Raw genomic sequence first — 15,691 nt, 5'->3', positions numbered from 1 at the left:
AGCTACTCTACTCGGAGAGGCTGAGGCAGGAGAATGGCGTGAACCCGGGAGGCGGAGCTTGCAGTGAGCCGAGATTGCGCCACTGCACTCCAGCCTGGGTGACAAAGCGAGACTCTGTCTCAAAAAAATAAATAAATAAATAAAATTAGCTGGGCACAGTGGCTCACGCCTGTAACCCCAGCACATTGGGAGGCTGAGGTGGATGGATCACTTGAGGCCAGGAGTTAGAGACCAGCCTGGCCAAAAAGGTGAAACCCTGTCTCTACTAAAAACACAAAAATTAGCCAGGAGTGGTGGCACATGCCTGTACTTCCAGCTCCCGGGAGGCTGAGATGGGAGAATCGCTTGGAGGTGGGAGGCAGAGGTTGTAGTGAGCCAAGATCGCACCACTGCACTCCAGCCTGGGCAATAGAGTGAGCCCCTGTCTCAACAACAACAAAAAGAAACTACAAAAATTAGCCAGGCGTGCTAGAGGATGCCTGTAGTCCCAGCTACTTGGGAGGCTGAGGCAGGAGAATCGCTTGAACCTGGGAGGCAGAGGCTGGAGTGAGCGGAGATTGTTCCACTGCACTTAAGCCTGGGAAACAGAGCAAGCAAGACTTGTCTCAAAAAAAAGAAAGAAAGAAAGAAAGAGAGAAAGAGAGAAAGAAAAAGAAAGAGGGAAACAGAGAAAGAGAAAGAAAGAGAAAAGAAAGAAAGAGAGAGAAAAAAATCAATCAATCAATCAATCCTAGGTAGAAGATGCAGCATTTAAGTAGCAAAGGCATAAGATGGGAAAGTGCCAAGCATATGTGGGATAAGAACTTGTAGGGTGCTATAACTATATAATGTCTATGTAAAAGAGAATAGCTGAAAACGAAGACAAGACAAGAGCCAGATCATCAAAAAACTTGAATATGACTAAAAACTATGCAGTCAGAAGGAGGCCCTGAAAAATTGTGAGCATGTTTATGAAAAATCTAGGTATAGAATATCTCAGACTTACCAATTCTGTTCTCAAACACTTCTACTTTAATGTTACCTACATCTGAAAACTGTCTTTCCATACTACATTCAATAACACTACCACATTGCTATTCCTTTCCTCCACGACATTGTCTGTAAACAGATCCTTTGGGTAGTAGGGTAACTGTGTGTGTGCGTGCGCACATGTGGGGCTGTGTGGTGTGTGTGTGTGTGTGTTTCTTCAGGTTCAAAGACTAAACTATCTGGAATAAGAATAGTATCTTATGATTCTTTAACATTTTGAGCGTGGGCTGGGCATGGTGGCTTACGCCTGTAATCCTAGCACTTTGGGAGGCCGAGGTGGGCAGATCACCTGAGGTCAGGAGTTCAAGACCAGCCTAATCAACACGGAGAAACCCATCTCTCCTAAAAATACAAAATTAGCCGGGCATGGTGGCACATGCCTGGAATACCAGCTACTTGGGAGGCTGAGGCAGGAGCATCACTTGAACCCGGGAGGCGGAGGCTGCGGTGAGCTGAGATTGCATCATTGCACTCTAGCCTGGGCGACGAGAGCAAAACTTTGTCTCTCAAAAAAAAAAAAAAAAAAATTTTTTTTTTTGAGCTTGGCCAGGTATGGTGGTAGCTCATGCCTATAATCCCAGCACTTTGGGAGGCTGAGGTAGGAGCATCACTTGAGCCTAGGAGTTTGAGATCAGCCTGGGCAACATAGTGAGATCCTGTCTCTAAAAATAAATAAATAAATAAGCAAATATTTAAAAATAATTTCAAACCCATGTTGTTCACAGTTTTAAAAAAAACAGAAAAAAATTTTTGAGCCTCATCTTAGTGATAATGTTGGGTAATTGTAAATAAAATAATTCATGACTTAAATTAGTTTGCTATTTTGATAATTTATACCTTGGTACCATTCTTACAATTTTATGTATTTTCTGCTTCGAGTCTTTTATGTAAACTGCCAAACGGGATTAAATTATAATGGATATGGGGACTACAAAAACTTCCCTATCCTCCTCCTCTCATCAGTGTAAACTGTCCTTGCAATGCACAGGACAGCAGGGAGCCAAACTGGGATATTCACAGCTAGGCCACAAGAGCCACCACCAACCAGAAGAATCTCCCATTCCACAACCAAAGAAGTCTGAAGCAAGTTCATTAAGTCCTATTGGCTCTACCTCCAGCTATCCTCAAAAGAGACTCTCATCTCCCTTCTGACTAGAACCACCTTGTTTAGTCATTCAGACATTTTGAACCTGGATTATTATATCTGCTTCAAGCTTATCTTCCAGCTTCTAATCTTTATACTATGGCCAGAATGATCTATTTAAAATACAAATCCCTTTAGATTCCACCCAGCTTAAAATTTTTCCATACCTCCTTAATAGTTATAGCACACACTTTCCAAATTTCTTACCATAGTATCTAAGACTCTTTAACATTTTAAACCTCATCTTGTGCCATTCATTCACTCACCAAATATTTACTGACTAGCTACTAAGTGGAATCAACTATTGTAGACAAGTGTGTGTATGTAAATGAGTGAGCCAAATAGACATGCACAAAAAATAAAGTCAAAAAAGAAAAAGAAAAACTTTGTTTTCATGGGAACTTAAATTAAAGGAGGGAAAACGTGGCAATAAATATAAGTAAACTACATAGTTTAGCAGAAGGTGATGTGTGCTATGAAGAAAACACAAGTATAGAAAGAGGTAGGGTAGTCAAGGTAGGCCTCATGAAAAAGTGGTGGCCCTCATGAAAGGGGTGAGGCGGCAAGACATGCATTTATCTGGAGAAAGGCTGTTCCAGGCAGAAAAGAATGTCTGTGCAAAGGCTGCAGTGTGGATGTGTGCCTGGAGGGCTCATGGATTGTTAGGAGACAGGTGTGGTTGGAGCAGAATGAGTGGAGGGGAGGGAAGAAAAAGATGAGGATGGCAAGAAGGTGTAGACAGTGGTAGGATGATCACATAGGACCCTGTAGATCATTATTAAGGACTTAGATTTTATTCTGAGTAATATAGGAAGCACTGCAAGTGACACTTGAACAGACGAATGGCATGATCTGACTTAGATTTTAAAAGAACTTCCCTGGCTACTGTGCTGAGAAGAGACTACAGTGGGGCAAGGGTGGAAGCAGGAACTCTGGTAGGAGGCTACTACAGTAATCCAGGTGAGAAATAATGGCAGTTCATGGGGGTGATCAGACTATGGATGTGTAATATTTTGAAGGGACAGTCAACAAGATTCTTCTGACACATTGAATGTGGGGTGTGAGAGGAGTCAAGAACTAAGACTAAACCAAGGTTTAACTAAAAACCAATGTTTTTGGACTGAAAAAATGAGAGGACAGAGTTGGTATTAACTGAGACAAGAAAAGTGCTAGTAGAGGGGGTTTTGCAGGAAAGATCTGGAGTTCAGTTTTTTACATATTTGAAATGTCTATCAGACATTCAACCTGGCTTTTGTATGTATGTTTGATGTTGAAGAAAGAGGTCTGGGCTGGAGCTTCTGCCATTCTCTCAAACAATTCCTCCATTCCAGACTTACAGAACCACACACAGGTCCCTAAAGTCTTTCCCATGTCTTTGTGCATGTCTATTTTGAATGTTCTTACCCACTCTCTTTCTCCGCTTGGTCAAAAAAATGCTGTCTTCAAGACTTATGTCATCCATCACCTACTTTATGAAACTCACATGATCCTCCTGAACCACTTGTTTCTTTTTCTAAGTCACTTAAGATTAAAATACAGTCATGCATGGCTTAACAATGGGGATACCTCATGAGAAATACATTGTTAGGCAATTTCACTGTGTGCAAACATTATAGAGTGTACTTATACAAACCTAGATGGTATACTCTGCTACACATTACTGTAATGAATACTGTAGGCAACTATAACACAATTTTAAGTATTTTTGTATCTAAACACAGAAAAGGAACAGAAAAAATACAGTACTGTAATCTTATGAGACCACCAAATGTCCTTATATAGTGCATGACTATGTAACAGCTGATCTTTCAGCACACTTGAAAGGCTAAACAATTTTCACGTCTTTTTTGGCAGGAAAAAAGCAGCCATTTTATAAACACAGCAGATGACCTGTCTGATCTCATCATCAGAAATCTTTAGAGCCCTTTAAAGAAAATTAGGGCCACAGAAAAAGATCTTGGTAAGCAGCTTGGTAACCAGATTTTGCATTTTTCAATTTCAGTAGTTATATGAAGAGATAAATTTTCAAAAAGACTTCAAAAATTTACTACTATACAATAAATTTTATAAGCTAAAAACAATGAAAGAAACATCTTCTGCCTGTTTTCCAAAGCTATTTTCTGTTATAAATATTTTTCATTTTGATTGTCATTCTTTTATTTGTCCCAAGGACACATTTAAATTAGAGGAATTATTTGACAAAACAAGTCTATGTCATTCTCAAAAGATAGAGTCTAATCTAATTGACAAAAGAAGGAAACTTTTAAAGATGATGCAAAATTTTGAGATGATCCAGCTCAACTGGCCTCTTATATGGATGAGAATGCTGATATCCAACAGGCCACTACCACTACTTCAGCAGTGTCTTCTCCACTACCGATTCAGTGTACCTACAATCTGCGACAATGGAAGGTCCACGAACTCAGAGATTTTTGTCTGCTTTGTTTACTGCTATTTCTCTCACTCCTAAAAAAGCACCTGGCAGATAGTAAGTACTGAATGAATGAACAAAAAAAGTATAATTCTAAATCACATGGGGCTAAAACACATTAAAAATAAACTATGAAACAGGTATAATATATTTCCTCAGGGCTTAAAAAATTGCTGACTCTTTGAGCGTCATAAAATTTGGAGTATGAAGAATTTACAATCAGCATCTTTAAATACTAATTACAAAATGTTAACCACATAAAAATTTAGGGGGCAGGGGAAGATCCTGAAACAAACTCTCTAACAAAGTGTGTATGTTTATAAAAATTTCTCTATAGATCAAGAGAATAGGATGATATTCTGGCAACTACACTTGCTTTATACAGTACAATTTTTTTTTTTTTTTTTTTTTTTTTTGAGACAAGGTCTCACTGGGTCACCCAGGCTGGAGTGCAGTGGCGTGATCTCAGCTCACTGCAGCCTTCACTTCCCAGGCCCAAGCAATCCTCACACCTCAGCCACGCCCAGCTAATTTTTCTATCTTTTTGTAGAGATAGAATATCTCCATGTTGCCCAGGTTGGTCTCAAACTCCTGGGCTTGAACGATCCACCTACCTCAGCCTCCCAAAGTGCTGGGATTACAGGCATGTGCCACCATGCCTGGCCCAGTTACAGTATTTTGGATACGTATTTATTATGGAAAAATTACAGCCCTGGAAAATAAAATAGTACAAAGATCTTATTACATGTCTTTAAAGAATCCAAATTTATAAAGACAACTAGAAAATGTAGTTTAAAAACTTTGATTCCAGGATGTATTAACAAAGTAGCCTAAAATACCTCAAATAAACAGCAGCCCAGATACTGAAATTTCTTTAGTGCCAAAGAAACTCTTATTTGCTTTTAAAACCAAACAGCTTTTGAAGCAAACACTCAACAATAACCACAGTTTTAATGCAGTCAATAGGCGATATAACACACGTATCTCAATCCCCAAAGGGAAATATCAGGTATCATTCTGGAGTTACAAAACACCAACCTTTTTAATCGCATGTAGTTTTCACTGGCAGCTGGTCGGCATTCAGCTCTTTGTACCACTATTCCTTCCAATGACAGCTTATCTTGAATGGAAAAAAAAAAAGGATTCAGAGATAATACTTATCATTTTCAAGACTGTATTTTGACACACTAAACACAGTAATATGACAATCAAATATAATTAATACCAAAAATCAAGAAAAAATAGTTAAGTTTTAGGAATCTCACTGGTCAGAATAGAGAGAAACCTTATTCTTGGCTTAGTAACAAACTGGGCTCCTGTCAGATTTGTTTATTAGGCTGCTGCAGCCCTTTGCCAGGAACAGCTTTTATACACTCAGCTCCTTCTAAATAAGGTAGCTTAAAAGGGCATAAAATCAAATTAAAGAGTATAAAGGCTATCGTCTTTGACAAAGAGGTAACTTCTGAAAACACAGCTAGTCTAAACCACTAAATCAAAGACTGTGTGTGTGTGTGTGTGTGTGTGTGTGTGTGTGTGTGTGTGTGTGTGAATAAAATTCTTGAGTACCTTGTGACTAGAACAGCCAGCCCAGAAAATACTGTGACACTGGGCAGGTCTACTCTCTGGATTATACTGTGTACCAGTTCAGCCTGCCAGCTGCTCTGACTTCTGTTTTCCTGTAGAATTCTAAATCTGGGCATGTCAAAACAGAATCTTTAACTGCTATGAATATTTGTCCAAACAGAAAGGCAATTTCCCCTATCCTTAGTAATTCTTATAGTGACTCTGACATAAAACCTAGGAGAATCAGAAAAAGGAAACAAAGGCTAGCATCTATTGTGTGCCTACTGGCCACCAAGCATTGTGGTGTGGTCACTTGACAGACCTTACCTTATTATATAATACACATATAAATGTCTCATAATGGTGTCAGCTTTATGATACCCTGGAAATGTATGACTGTGGTTAGAAACAGTTAAGGTTCAGTCATATTTCCACAAGAATTCACCTGGGTTTTAAGAAGAGACTCAGGAAATTCCCTGGCTCATGAGTAGTGCATTTATGATTCATCTTTTCAGAGAGAATTACTTCATTCCACTAACATTAGCAAAATGTCTGCTATGCAGAAGGCCCCATCTAGGCATTGTGGAATCAAGATGATTAAGACACAGTGCTGTTTTCAAGAAGCATACAGTTCACTGGGGGAGACAGATAAATTGATCAAAACGCAGAAAGTGTATAGAACCATGCCTACATATTTATACTAAAAAATCTTTTTTTAGTGATCTTTGGATGTCTCCAAAATCTAGGGGACTCTATGAACTAATTACAAGCACACTGTATATAATCAATGTATCCAGGGTCCCTTAATGCAACATATGCAACAAATCTCAAGAAGATGCAGAAAAAGCAATGATGAGAACCATGACTACCTTATACCAAAATATGGCAGGAAGAAAATATTTTAAAAGCCGTAATTATTTTATAGTAAAGTTTAAATTCTAAAAATAATTTCCTCTCATTAATGTCTTTAATAAAATTAAAATTTGAATTTTCTTAAAACAAAAAGCTTATATTCAAGTTTGGCTCTTGCTGAAGCTGAAAGTTCTATCAAGAAAAATTCTTTAGTCATCACAACAATAGCAAGACTTGGGAAAATCTGATATATCAAATGTCTTAAATGCACGAGGAAAGTCCAACAAAGGAAGACAATTAATTCTTTAAAAAAATAAATCTAGGCCGGCCACAGTGGCTCACAGCTGTAATCCCAGCACTTTGGGAGGCCGAGGCAGGCGGATCACGAGGTGACGAGATCAAGATCATCCTGGCCAACATGGTGAAACCCTGTCTCTACTAAAATATAAAAAATTAGCCAGGCATAGTGGCACACACCTGTGGTCCCAGCTACTCAGGAGGCTGAGGCAAGGGAATCGCTTGAACCCGGGAGGCAAAGGTTGCAGTGAGCCAAGATAATGCCACTGCACTCCAGCCTGGCAACAGAGCAAGACTCTGTCTCAAAAAACTAAATAAATAAAATAAAAATAAATAAATCTAGACTACTATCCCTGCAAATAATTTAGTCACATATCCACGTGTTTATTAATGTTGCAACTAAAAGAGCTACTGATACGGTCTGGCTCTGTGTCCCCAGCCAAATCTCATCTCGAATTATAATCCCCATGTGTCAAGGGAGGGAAATGACTGGATCATGGGGCAGTTTCCCCTATGCTGTTCTCGTGATAATGAGTTCTCACTGGCAGCTTCTTCCTGTGCTCTCACTTCTCCCTCCTGCCACCTTGGTGCCTGCTTCCCCTTTGCTTTCCACCATGAAGGTAAGTTTCCTGAGGCCTCCTCAGGTATGCGGAACCGTGAGTCAATTAAACCTCTTTCCTTTATAAACTACCCAGTCTCAGGCATTTCTTTATAGCAGTGTGAAAATGGACTAATATAGCTACCTTTTACTAAGTGAATGCTCCTCACTTATTTAGCAGTACCTACTACAGGTAGACAGGCTGAATTTAACTTTCAGTTAAAGGTTTGTGCTATCAACCTTCTCCATATGACAGCTCAAGGGTAGAAATCAGGTCCACAGCAACTGCCCATTACAACTTGGCCACCACTCCCCTCACTATTCTTCAGTTAAGGTCACTCACACAGAGCAGTAACATTTACTTCCTCAAACCATAATTTTCTATCATATCTTTTTTTCAAACCTAAAATAGCTTTCAAATGTTACTCAAAGTGAACGGAAAAGTCTTCATCAGCAATGAATTTTCCCATCCACTGGATGTTCCTAAGTAACCTGACATCTCTGTTCACTTCCTTTCTCCCCTTCTCTTCTTAAATACATTTTTAAAACGCCAATTTACTCTTGATGCAGCCCCCTAGGCATGATTTGCCTGGTCTCTTTTTAAAGCCTCATAGGAACACATTCTCATATTTTTTCCACTAAACCACACTTCTTGTCTTTTTTCAAAATACTGCTTAAGATTTCAAAGGGAAAGTATTAAATTTTATTTTAAAAGTATTTAAAAGCACCCACTTGCACATTACTGCTGTTAATTATAGATCCTATTCATTAATACAGAAACCTTCACTTAAAACTAGTTTGTTGACCCAGTTTAAAAGACCACAAATACTTGAAAAATAATTCATTTTATTCTCATACATTTCTTAACTATTTACTGAGTGCCTACTATGTAAAAGACAATGCAAGAGCACATCAGGAATAACAAATAAAACACGGCTCCTACCCTCAAGGAGCGTAGACTTTCTCAAACGTTCTGTGGTGTGCATTAGTTAAAAAGTATAGATGTGAATAGCTTGATTTAGCCATTCCACAAATATACATATATCAAAACATCATGTTATATACCATAAATATACACAAATTTTACTTGTCAATTAAAAAATAAACTTGAAAAACCTAAATTTAAATGTTTTTAAAAGGAAAAATGTATAGACCCCCAAAAACCTGTTTATAAGTTTTAACTGCTGATATCTACCATATTAGAAACTAAAATTAAGACATTTCTAGAGAATGAGAGTGAAAAAATAAAAAAAGTCGTGAGCATTACTATAGAAATGGTCTTGACATCATTGACCCCTTGAAAGGATCTCGGGGACCCCTCTGCCCAGTGGTTCCCAGACCACATTTCGAGAGCTGCTGGTCTCTTAGGATAAGACAGGTATATAAATCATCTTAATACACCAGAAGCACTTTTGATACACCTTTACTTAACTCACCTCTAGATTAACAACGGCTCTCAATTGCCTGCTATTAAATATAGCGACAGATGCCCACAGCTCACTATATACTAGTGGGTAATAGGTTAATCTCTAGCACTCCCACACACTTCTGCTCAAACGATGCTAGAACTTGTCTATATTAGTTTTATTAATTATGTAATCTGATTATATATTACAGAAGCCCATTAAATTACGAGTATGAGGGGAATTTGGGAGGTGTTTCTATAAAAACTATGTAGAATGCTTTGGTAAGATGATATAAAGGTAAGTTGTAACAAAATACTGTCAAATTAGGTACAGGTGAGACAACTGGAGACTGAAAGGGAAGCACAGGAGTCTAGAAAGAGTCTGCATTTAGATAGTTTCACAGTGTCTAAGTTCTTGCTCCTTTTCAAAGAAACCAAAATGGAAAATCTAAACTAAATCATGGGGCCAGGTGCAGTGGCTCACGCCTGTAATCCCAGAACTTTGGGAAGCCGAGGAGGACAGATCACTTGAGGCCAGGAGTTTGAGACTAGCCCAGGCAACTCAAGGAAACCATGTCTCTACTAAAAGTCCAAAAAAAATCCAAAAAAAAAAAAGCTGGGCATGGTGGTGCGTGCCTGTAATCCTAGCTATTTGGGAGGCTAAGGCATGAGAACTGTTTGAACTCTGTAGGTAGAGGTTGCAATGAGCTGAGATCACATCACTGCACTCCAGCCTGGGCGACAGAGTGAGACTGAAAAACTAAATGATGGGTTTAATTTTTGAAATGAAAGCAGATGGTCAGTCAGTATCCTATATTCAAAGCAAAGGCCTTATACATCAGCAACTAAATGTACATTTATTTTATTTATTTTCTGAAATGATGTCTCATTCTGTCACCCAGGCTGGAGTACAGTGGTGCAATCTCAACTCACTGAAACCTCTGCCTCCCAGGTTCAAGCAATTCTCATGCTTCAGCCACCTGAGGTGCCGGGATTACAGGTGTGCGCCACCATGCCCAGCTAATTTTTGTATTTTTAGTACAGCCAGGGTTTCACCATGGTGACCAGGCAGGTCTTAAACCTCTGACCTCACGTGATCTGCCCACCTCGGCCTCCCAAAGTGCTGGGATTACAGGCGTGAGCCACCGTGCCCAGCCAACTAAACATACATTTATAAGTTTTAAGATAAAATGTTTAAGGCAGATAGGAACTGCATATTGATATCATTTTTATGATTTCCCATCTTTTAATGTAACTGGCCAATTACTGGTTATTCCACATGTGCTGTAGGATTCTTCTGTCAAGTCGAATATGTTAAAGGTCATAAAATAGAAACATACAAGAGTACTGGGATTAAACACACATGCACTTGCACACACACACACACACACACACACACTCAGATTATGTCTAGCTAGAGATCAAGAAGAGTTTTTTGTTTTGTTCTGTTTTGAGATGGAGTCTTGCTCTGTTGCCTAGACCGGAGTGCAGTGGTGCGATCTTGGCTCACCGCAACCTCTGCCTCCTGGGTTCAAGTGATTCTCCTGCCTCTGCCTCCTGAGTAGCTGGGATTACAGGTGCGTGCCACTGCACCAGGCTAATTTTTGTATTTTTAGTGGAGATAGGGTTTTGCCATGTTGGCCAGGCTGGTCTTGAACTCCTGACCTCTGGTGATCCGCCCACCTCGGCCTCCCAAAGTGCTAGGATTACAGGCGTGCGCCACCACGTCGGGCCAAGAAGAGTTTTGAAGAAAAAGCAATGATTGTGCTGGACCTTGAAAAATGGGTAGGATTTAGACTGGGGTGGGTGGGGGTAAGAAGGAAGAGCACTGAAGGTGGTGGGAATGGCCTCTATGTGTGTCTGTGCTTGCTCGCTCTTGTGCTTGAAATGTTCAACTAAGGGGCTCACACCACAAATTACTAGAAGGACATGGTCTTGCCAGCACTCTGCAGAGAAGCCACACAAACTTATCCTACCAAAGGCTTTGGAATGGCTCAATTCATATCTTTTCCTTGGCCATTTGCTCTTCTTTGGATTCTGGGAAACAGTATGGGATTCTTTCTAAATTCTCCCCCGCACTCCTTTTTTGGCTAGATTGGTTTGTTGACTGGTTTCTGCTACTTGCAACCGAAAGAATCTTATTGAGTATGAACACACATCTTTGATGATGGTAATTTATTTATGTATATCCCACCACCTAAAATCAGAAAAAACTCGACAGAAAAATTTAAAGGTTATGTATATAAAGCACATCCTATAAAAAGAACTGAAGGCTTCTAGTTATGATTCTGTCACTAAACAGCAGTGTTACTTTGGAGAAGTTATTTTACATCTCTGGGCCTCAGCATCTATAATAATGATATTCTAGAATGTCTGAGATCTCTTCTAGGTCTCTTTCACTAAATAAAAATGCTAGCCTTCCTCTCCAACTGGGGATGTTTTATTATTTCATTAGTGTTCATTTTGTTCGCTCTAGTACTTTCCAAAAGACCTAGATATAATTAAATTTTCTTTGAGCAGAAAGAGAATAACAAAATGTTAAGAAGCTGCCCAAGGCTTGAAAATATTTAAATTTGTGCTCTATGCTGGATTGTCCTGCCCTATATCTGAACTTGAGATACACTCTATGTCAAAGAACTGAGGAGAAATGATACTGGCACTTTTTAAAAAAAGTTAAGGGCATCCCTAGTTTGAACAAGTTAAAGGAATAAGCAAGCAGCAACACTGCTTATTAGCATTGGCATGTAAGTAATGAAATCAGGTATGTTAGGAAGTCTTAGGCATCAGGAAGTTACACTTATTCATTTCCACAAGACCTTCTGGATCCAGTTGAATGTGGAGGCCTTTAAGAGAACTTCCAGCTCTTGTAAAAACTCAGACCAGAGGACTACCAACCAACATTTCAGGCTGATCCTCCAGACCTTGAAGTTACTCTCCTGATTCTTAATTACATCACACCTGTGTCGACACTCTCTGGGAAAAGACTGAAGAAATAATCTTTTCAAGAAGCAGGTACATTTAAAAGGTAAACCATTTTTAATATTCCTAGTAGTCTCCTTTCTTCTCATTTAAAATATGTTCCTAGAAGTTTTTTTGCCTGTGGTTCTCAGGTGAGGTCTACTAATAAAAGGTACTAGCATCTTAACAAACCAGTTAGGCAAACTTTCTATCCCTGTATTATTAAAAGGCTGCTCTTTATTCAAACTTGTGAAGTAATATTCTGTTCTCTATTTGATCTTCAGGAATTTTGCCACACATGGTGGCTCACATCTGTAATTTCAAAACTTTGGGAGGCTGAGGCAGGAGGATAGCTTGAGCCCAGCCTGGGCCACAAAGTGAGACCCAGTCTCCACAAAAAAATAAAAAAGTTAGCCAGGTATGGTGGGGTATGCCTGTGGCCCCAACTATATGGGAGGCTAAGGCAGGAGGCTCACCTGAGCCCAGGAGGTTAAGGCTGCAATACACTCCAGCCTGGGTGACAGAGCAAGATCCTGTATCAAAAAATAAAATTTAATTTTATAAAAGTTATAAAATAATTTGCCTAATTTTAACATCAAGCAGCCACATTGTTTTGTCTCTCCCTCTCTCTCCTCTCTCTCTCATCTCCCTGCAAAATTCTTTCCCTCCTCCCTGTCTGTTAATTTTACTTTCTTGTGATACGGAGGGAATAGCTCACAGAGCTGCTCAAATATTTCATCAACTATAAGATGCTATCATTTGTAATATCAATCATTATTTTACGTGCCACCAAGACAAAATACTGCTGCTAAACTTTGACAAGCTAACGATATTAAGATGTACCTCAGTTATAGAAATGGTAAATATGAAAAAAATGTGTGATATGATAGAGTTCTCCATCCCTAAGTTACAACTCCTCCCTACTCTGTAAGAAACCACATTTGGCTCCCTAGAGCCATCACATTCTGTTCTCCTGTTCAGGTCCTCTTCTCTCTCCTCCACACCACCTCATCACTGAAGACACAAGGGGATGTTAAGCGATGAGAAAAACAGAAGAAACAGTGGCAGGCGCTAGCATATGGGAACAGAGACCTTCTTTAGTCATTTACTTCCTAACTGTAGTATCTTTACAAGAGTTTTCAAAGTTATGCCCCTCATTTTGAGATTGTAGATAATGATTATTAGCTTAAAATATCTTCTTCCCAAAGAGAAAGTAAAATTGCATTTTGCCAAATAGCACTATAAAAATGAGTTCTGTACAATATTATAATTTTAATGTTCATGTGATGGCTTATATAAGTGCTATGCTCATCTGGTTACAATAGAATTTTCCAGTAAATAATAACGCACCGGTTATATTTCAAAAAAAAAACTTCATTTTAAAAAACTTAAGGTATGACTTCTGCTTACAAAATTATAAAACACAGGTTTCCCTGAAATACTCATTTTCCAAAGTACATGTAAAACATGAATTAATATGATTTATAAATTGTCAAGATTGCCTCTGTAGTGAAAATCAAAGAAATGTGGAATGGAATTTCACCTGAACTTTTGAGCTAGTCTGTTGTCTTTATTTGTGCTCCTTTTGACAAATAGTGCCTTATGTTTTTCTACACTCCTCAAATGAAGCTAAAACATTTACCAATGTAGGCAATTTTCCTGGGCTTCCTTGAAGACGCAGTTGAACACTGCAAAATATTTACAGCTGTATTCTTTGGACTGCAAAGACATGTTCACATGACCTTCTGGCCAGAGGTTACGTCCTATTAGTCCTAGGAAGATTCAAGTACTTTGCACAGATGCTGTGGTCAATCAGTTACATAAAGTGGCTGCCATTGTACTTTTGTTAGTATAATACCAGTAGCAGACAACATTTAGAGCAGATAAATTTTATATTTCAAAATAGAACTAAAATTTGGACACTCAAAAAGAATTACATTAACATGGGAAAATCCTTGATTCTTAAAATATGTCAATAATTAAGACAGTGTAATTTTTATTTTTAACACACAAAAGAAGCCAACACAAAATATTCATACCTCAATATCAAAATGAATGTTTCTTACATTCAGTGCTATTGACAAGAGGCGATGAAGCAAGTATATGTTAAAAAAAAATAAACTCAGCTTGTGGAAGGCAGAGGAAGGTCAAAACACAGATCAATAAACAAACAAACAAAAAAAAATATGGGCAAGTCCAAGACAGAGATATAGTGTCAGGTTTAAGTAAAAAATTGACAGCAGCTTCTCTAGCTTTTACTTTCTTTCTAAGGTAATGGGAACGAAATCCTTTTAAAAGACAAGCAGAGAAGCATGCAGCTGACAACAACCAAGATTTGATAGCAGGGGAGAATGTGGAGACAAAAGCTCCCTGTTCTTATCAAAGGCAGCTTCTAAAACCATCCCTTTTCCTTGAAGAGTGTTTGAATTTTTATAGAGGAATGACCTGTTAAGTCTAGGAGAATTATCACACTTTTTGTATCTTCCAGTCGGGAGAGATAACCTCCTGGTAAGGTTCCACTTCCTTCCCTGGCATGGGAACATCTCTGGCATATAAATGGAGTAAGTGTATATATTACAATGATGTCCTGCACCAATCACGGGATGACAAAGACCTCATTTCCCAAAAGGAGTTGGTAAAAAGGTGGGAATTCCTGCTGGAATGAGTTCTGCCTTATGCAGATGGTAGGACATTAGCATTACCTCATAGTGGAAGGTTCTCCCAGAATTTAGTTAGGCATTGGACCCAATTAACTATAGGACACACTCATACTAAGGACCAGTTCAAATTCTCAAAGTTGGTTATGTATGATTAAAGATGTCTAAGACAGAGGTGATCTAACTCTAATAGTTAAGGTACTGAGTAGGAAACAGGACCATAATCTTTCAAAATTTTATGTTTTTGCCTGCAAAGGCAGATAAAATCTTCAAATCTAGTGGCCAAGTGGATCCAGGTAAGCTAATCTTTGACATGTGCGGTTTAAACCCTTCTGCTGAAACCACTAAACTGAGCAGTTCCAGTTTGTATCTGCAATGAGGAAGAGAAACATAGTCCCATGATCCAGGGATGTTTCCCTTGGTACAGGTACTGAAGCACCATTTTTATAGTTTCAGGGATGTGGAGACCTTACTGGTACTACCTCGGACAAGCAACACCCACTCGCCGCCCCCTAGCAAGTAAATATAAATTTAGAATAGACTAAAAAGAGATAATCTGGCCTTCTCCTAAGGGGCATGTGTACCACTACGGGCAGCAATGATCAATGAACTCCTATAATTTCCATGAATTGCAGTCACTTTGCTTTGCTGGAGGTAATATGGAGTAACAGGCATACAGTGAGGCCTACTGGGTGCTTTTTTTCTTTTTTTTTTTTGAGACAGGGTCTTACTGTGTTGCCCAGACTGGAGTGCAGTG

The 15,691-nt window shown here is 38.9% G+C and overlaps 1 protein-coding gene across 1 annotated transcript in view; it reads right to left on the bottom strand.

The window, feature by feature from the left end:
* Positions 1–15,691, bottom strand: part of GTF2F2 (general transcription factor IIF subunit 2) — a 167,501-nt gene that overhangs the window by 73,695 nt on the left and 78,115 nt on the right. Inside the window, exon 5 of the mRNA XM_032150814.2 lies at positions 5,643–5,724. Within this exon, the coding sequence (XP_032006705.1) occupies positions 5,643–5,724 (82 nt within the window). The remainder of the gene's footprint in view (positions 1–5,642; positions 5,725–15,691) is intronic.

Source organism: Hylobates moloch, unplaced genomic scaffold, assembly GCF_009828535.3.
Source record: "Hylobates moloch isolate HMO894 unplaced genomic scaffold, HMol_V3 SCAFFOLD_4, whole genome shotgun sequence".
NCBI classification, from domain to species: domain Eukaryota; kingdom Metazoa; phylum Chordata; class Mammalia; order Primates; family Hylobatidae; genus Hylobates; species Hylobates moloch.
Note: the sequence above shows the minus strand (reverse complement) of the source record. Positions and strands in the feature narration are given on the sequence as shown.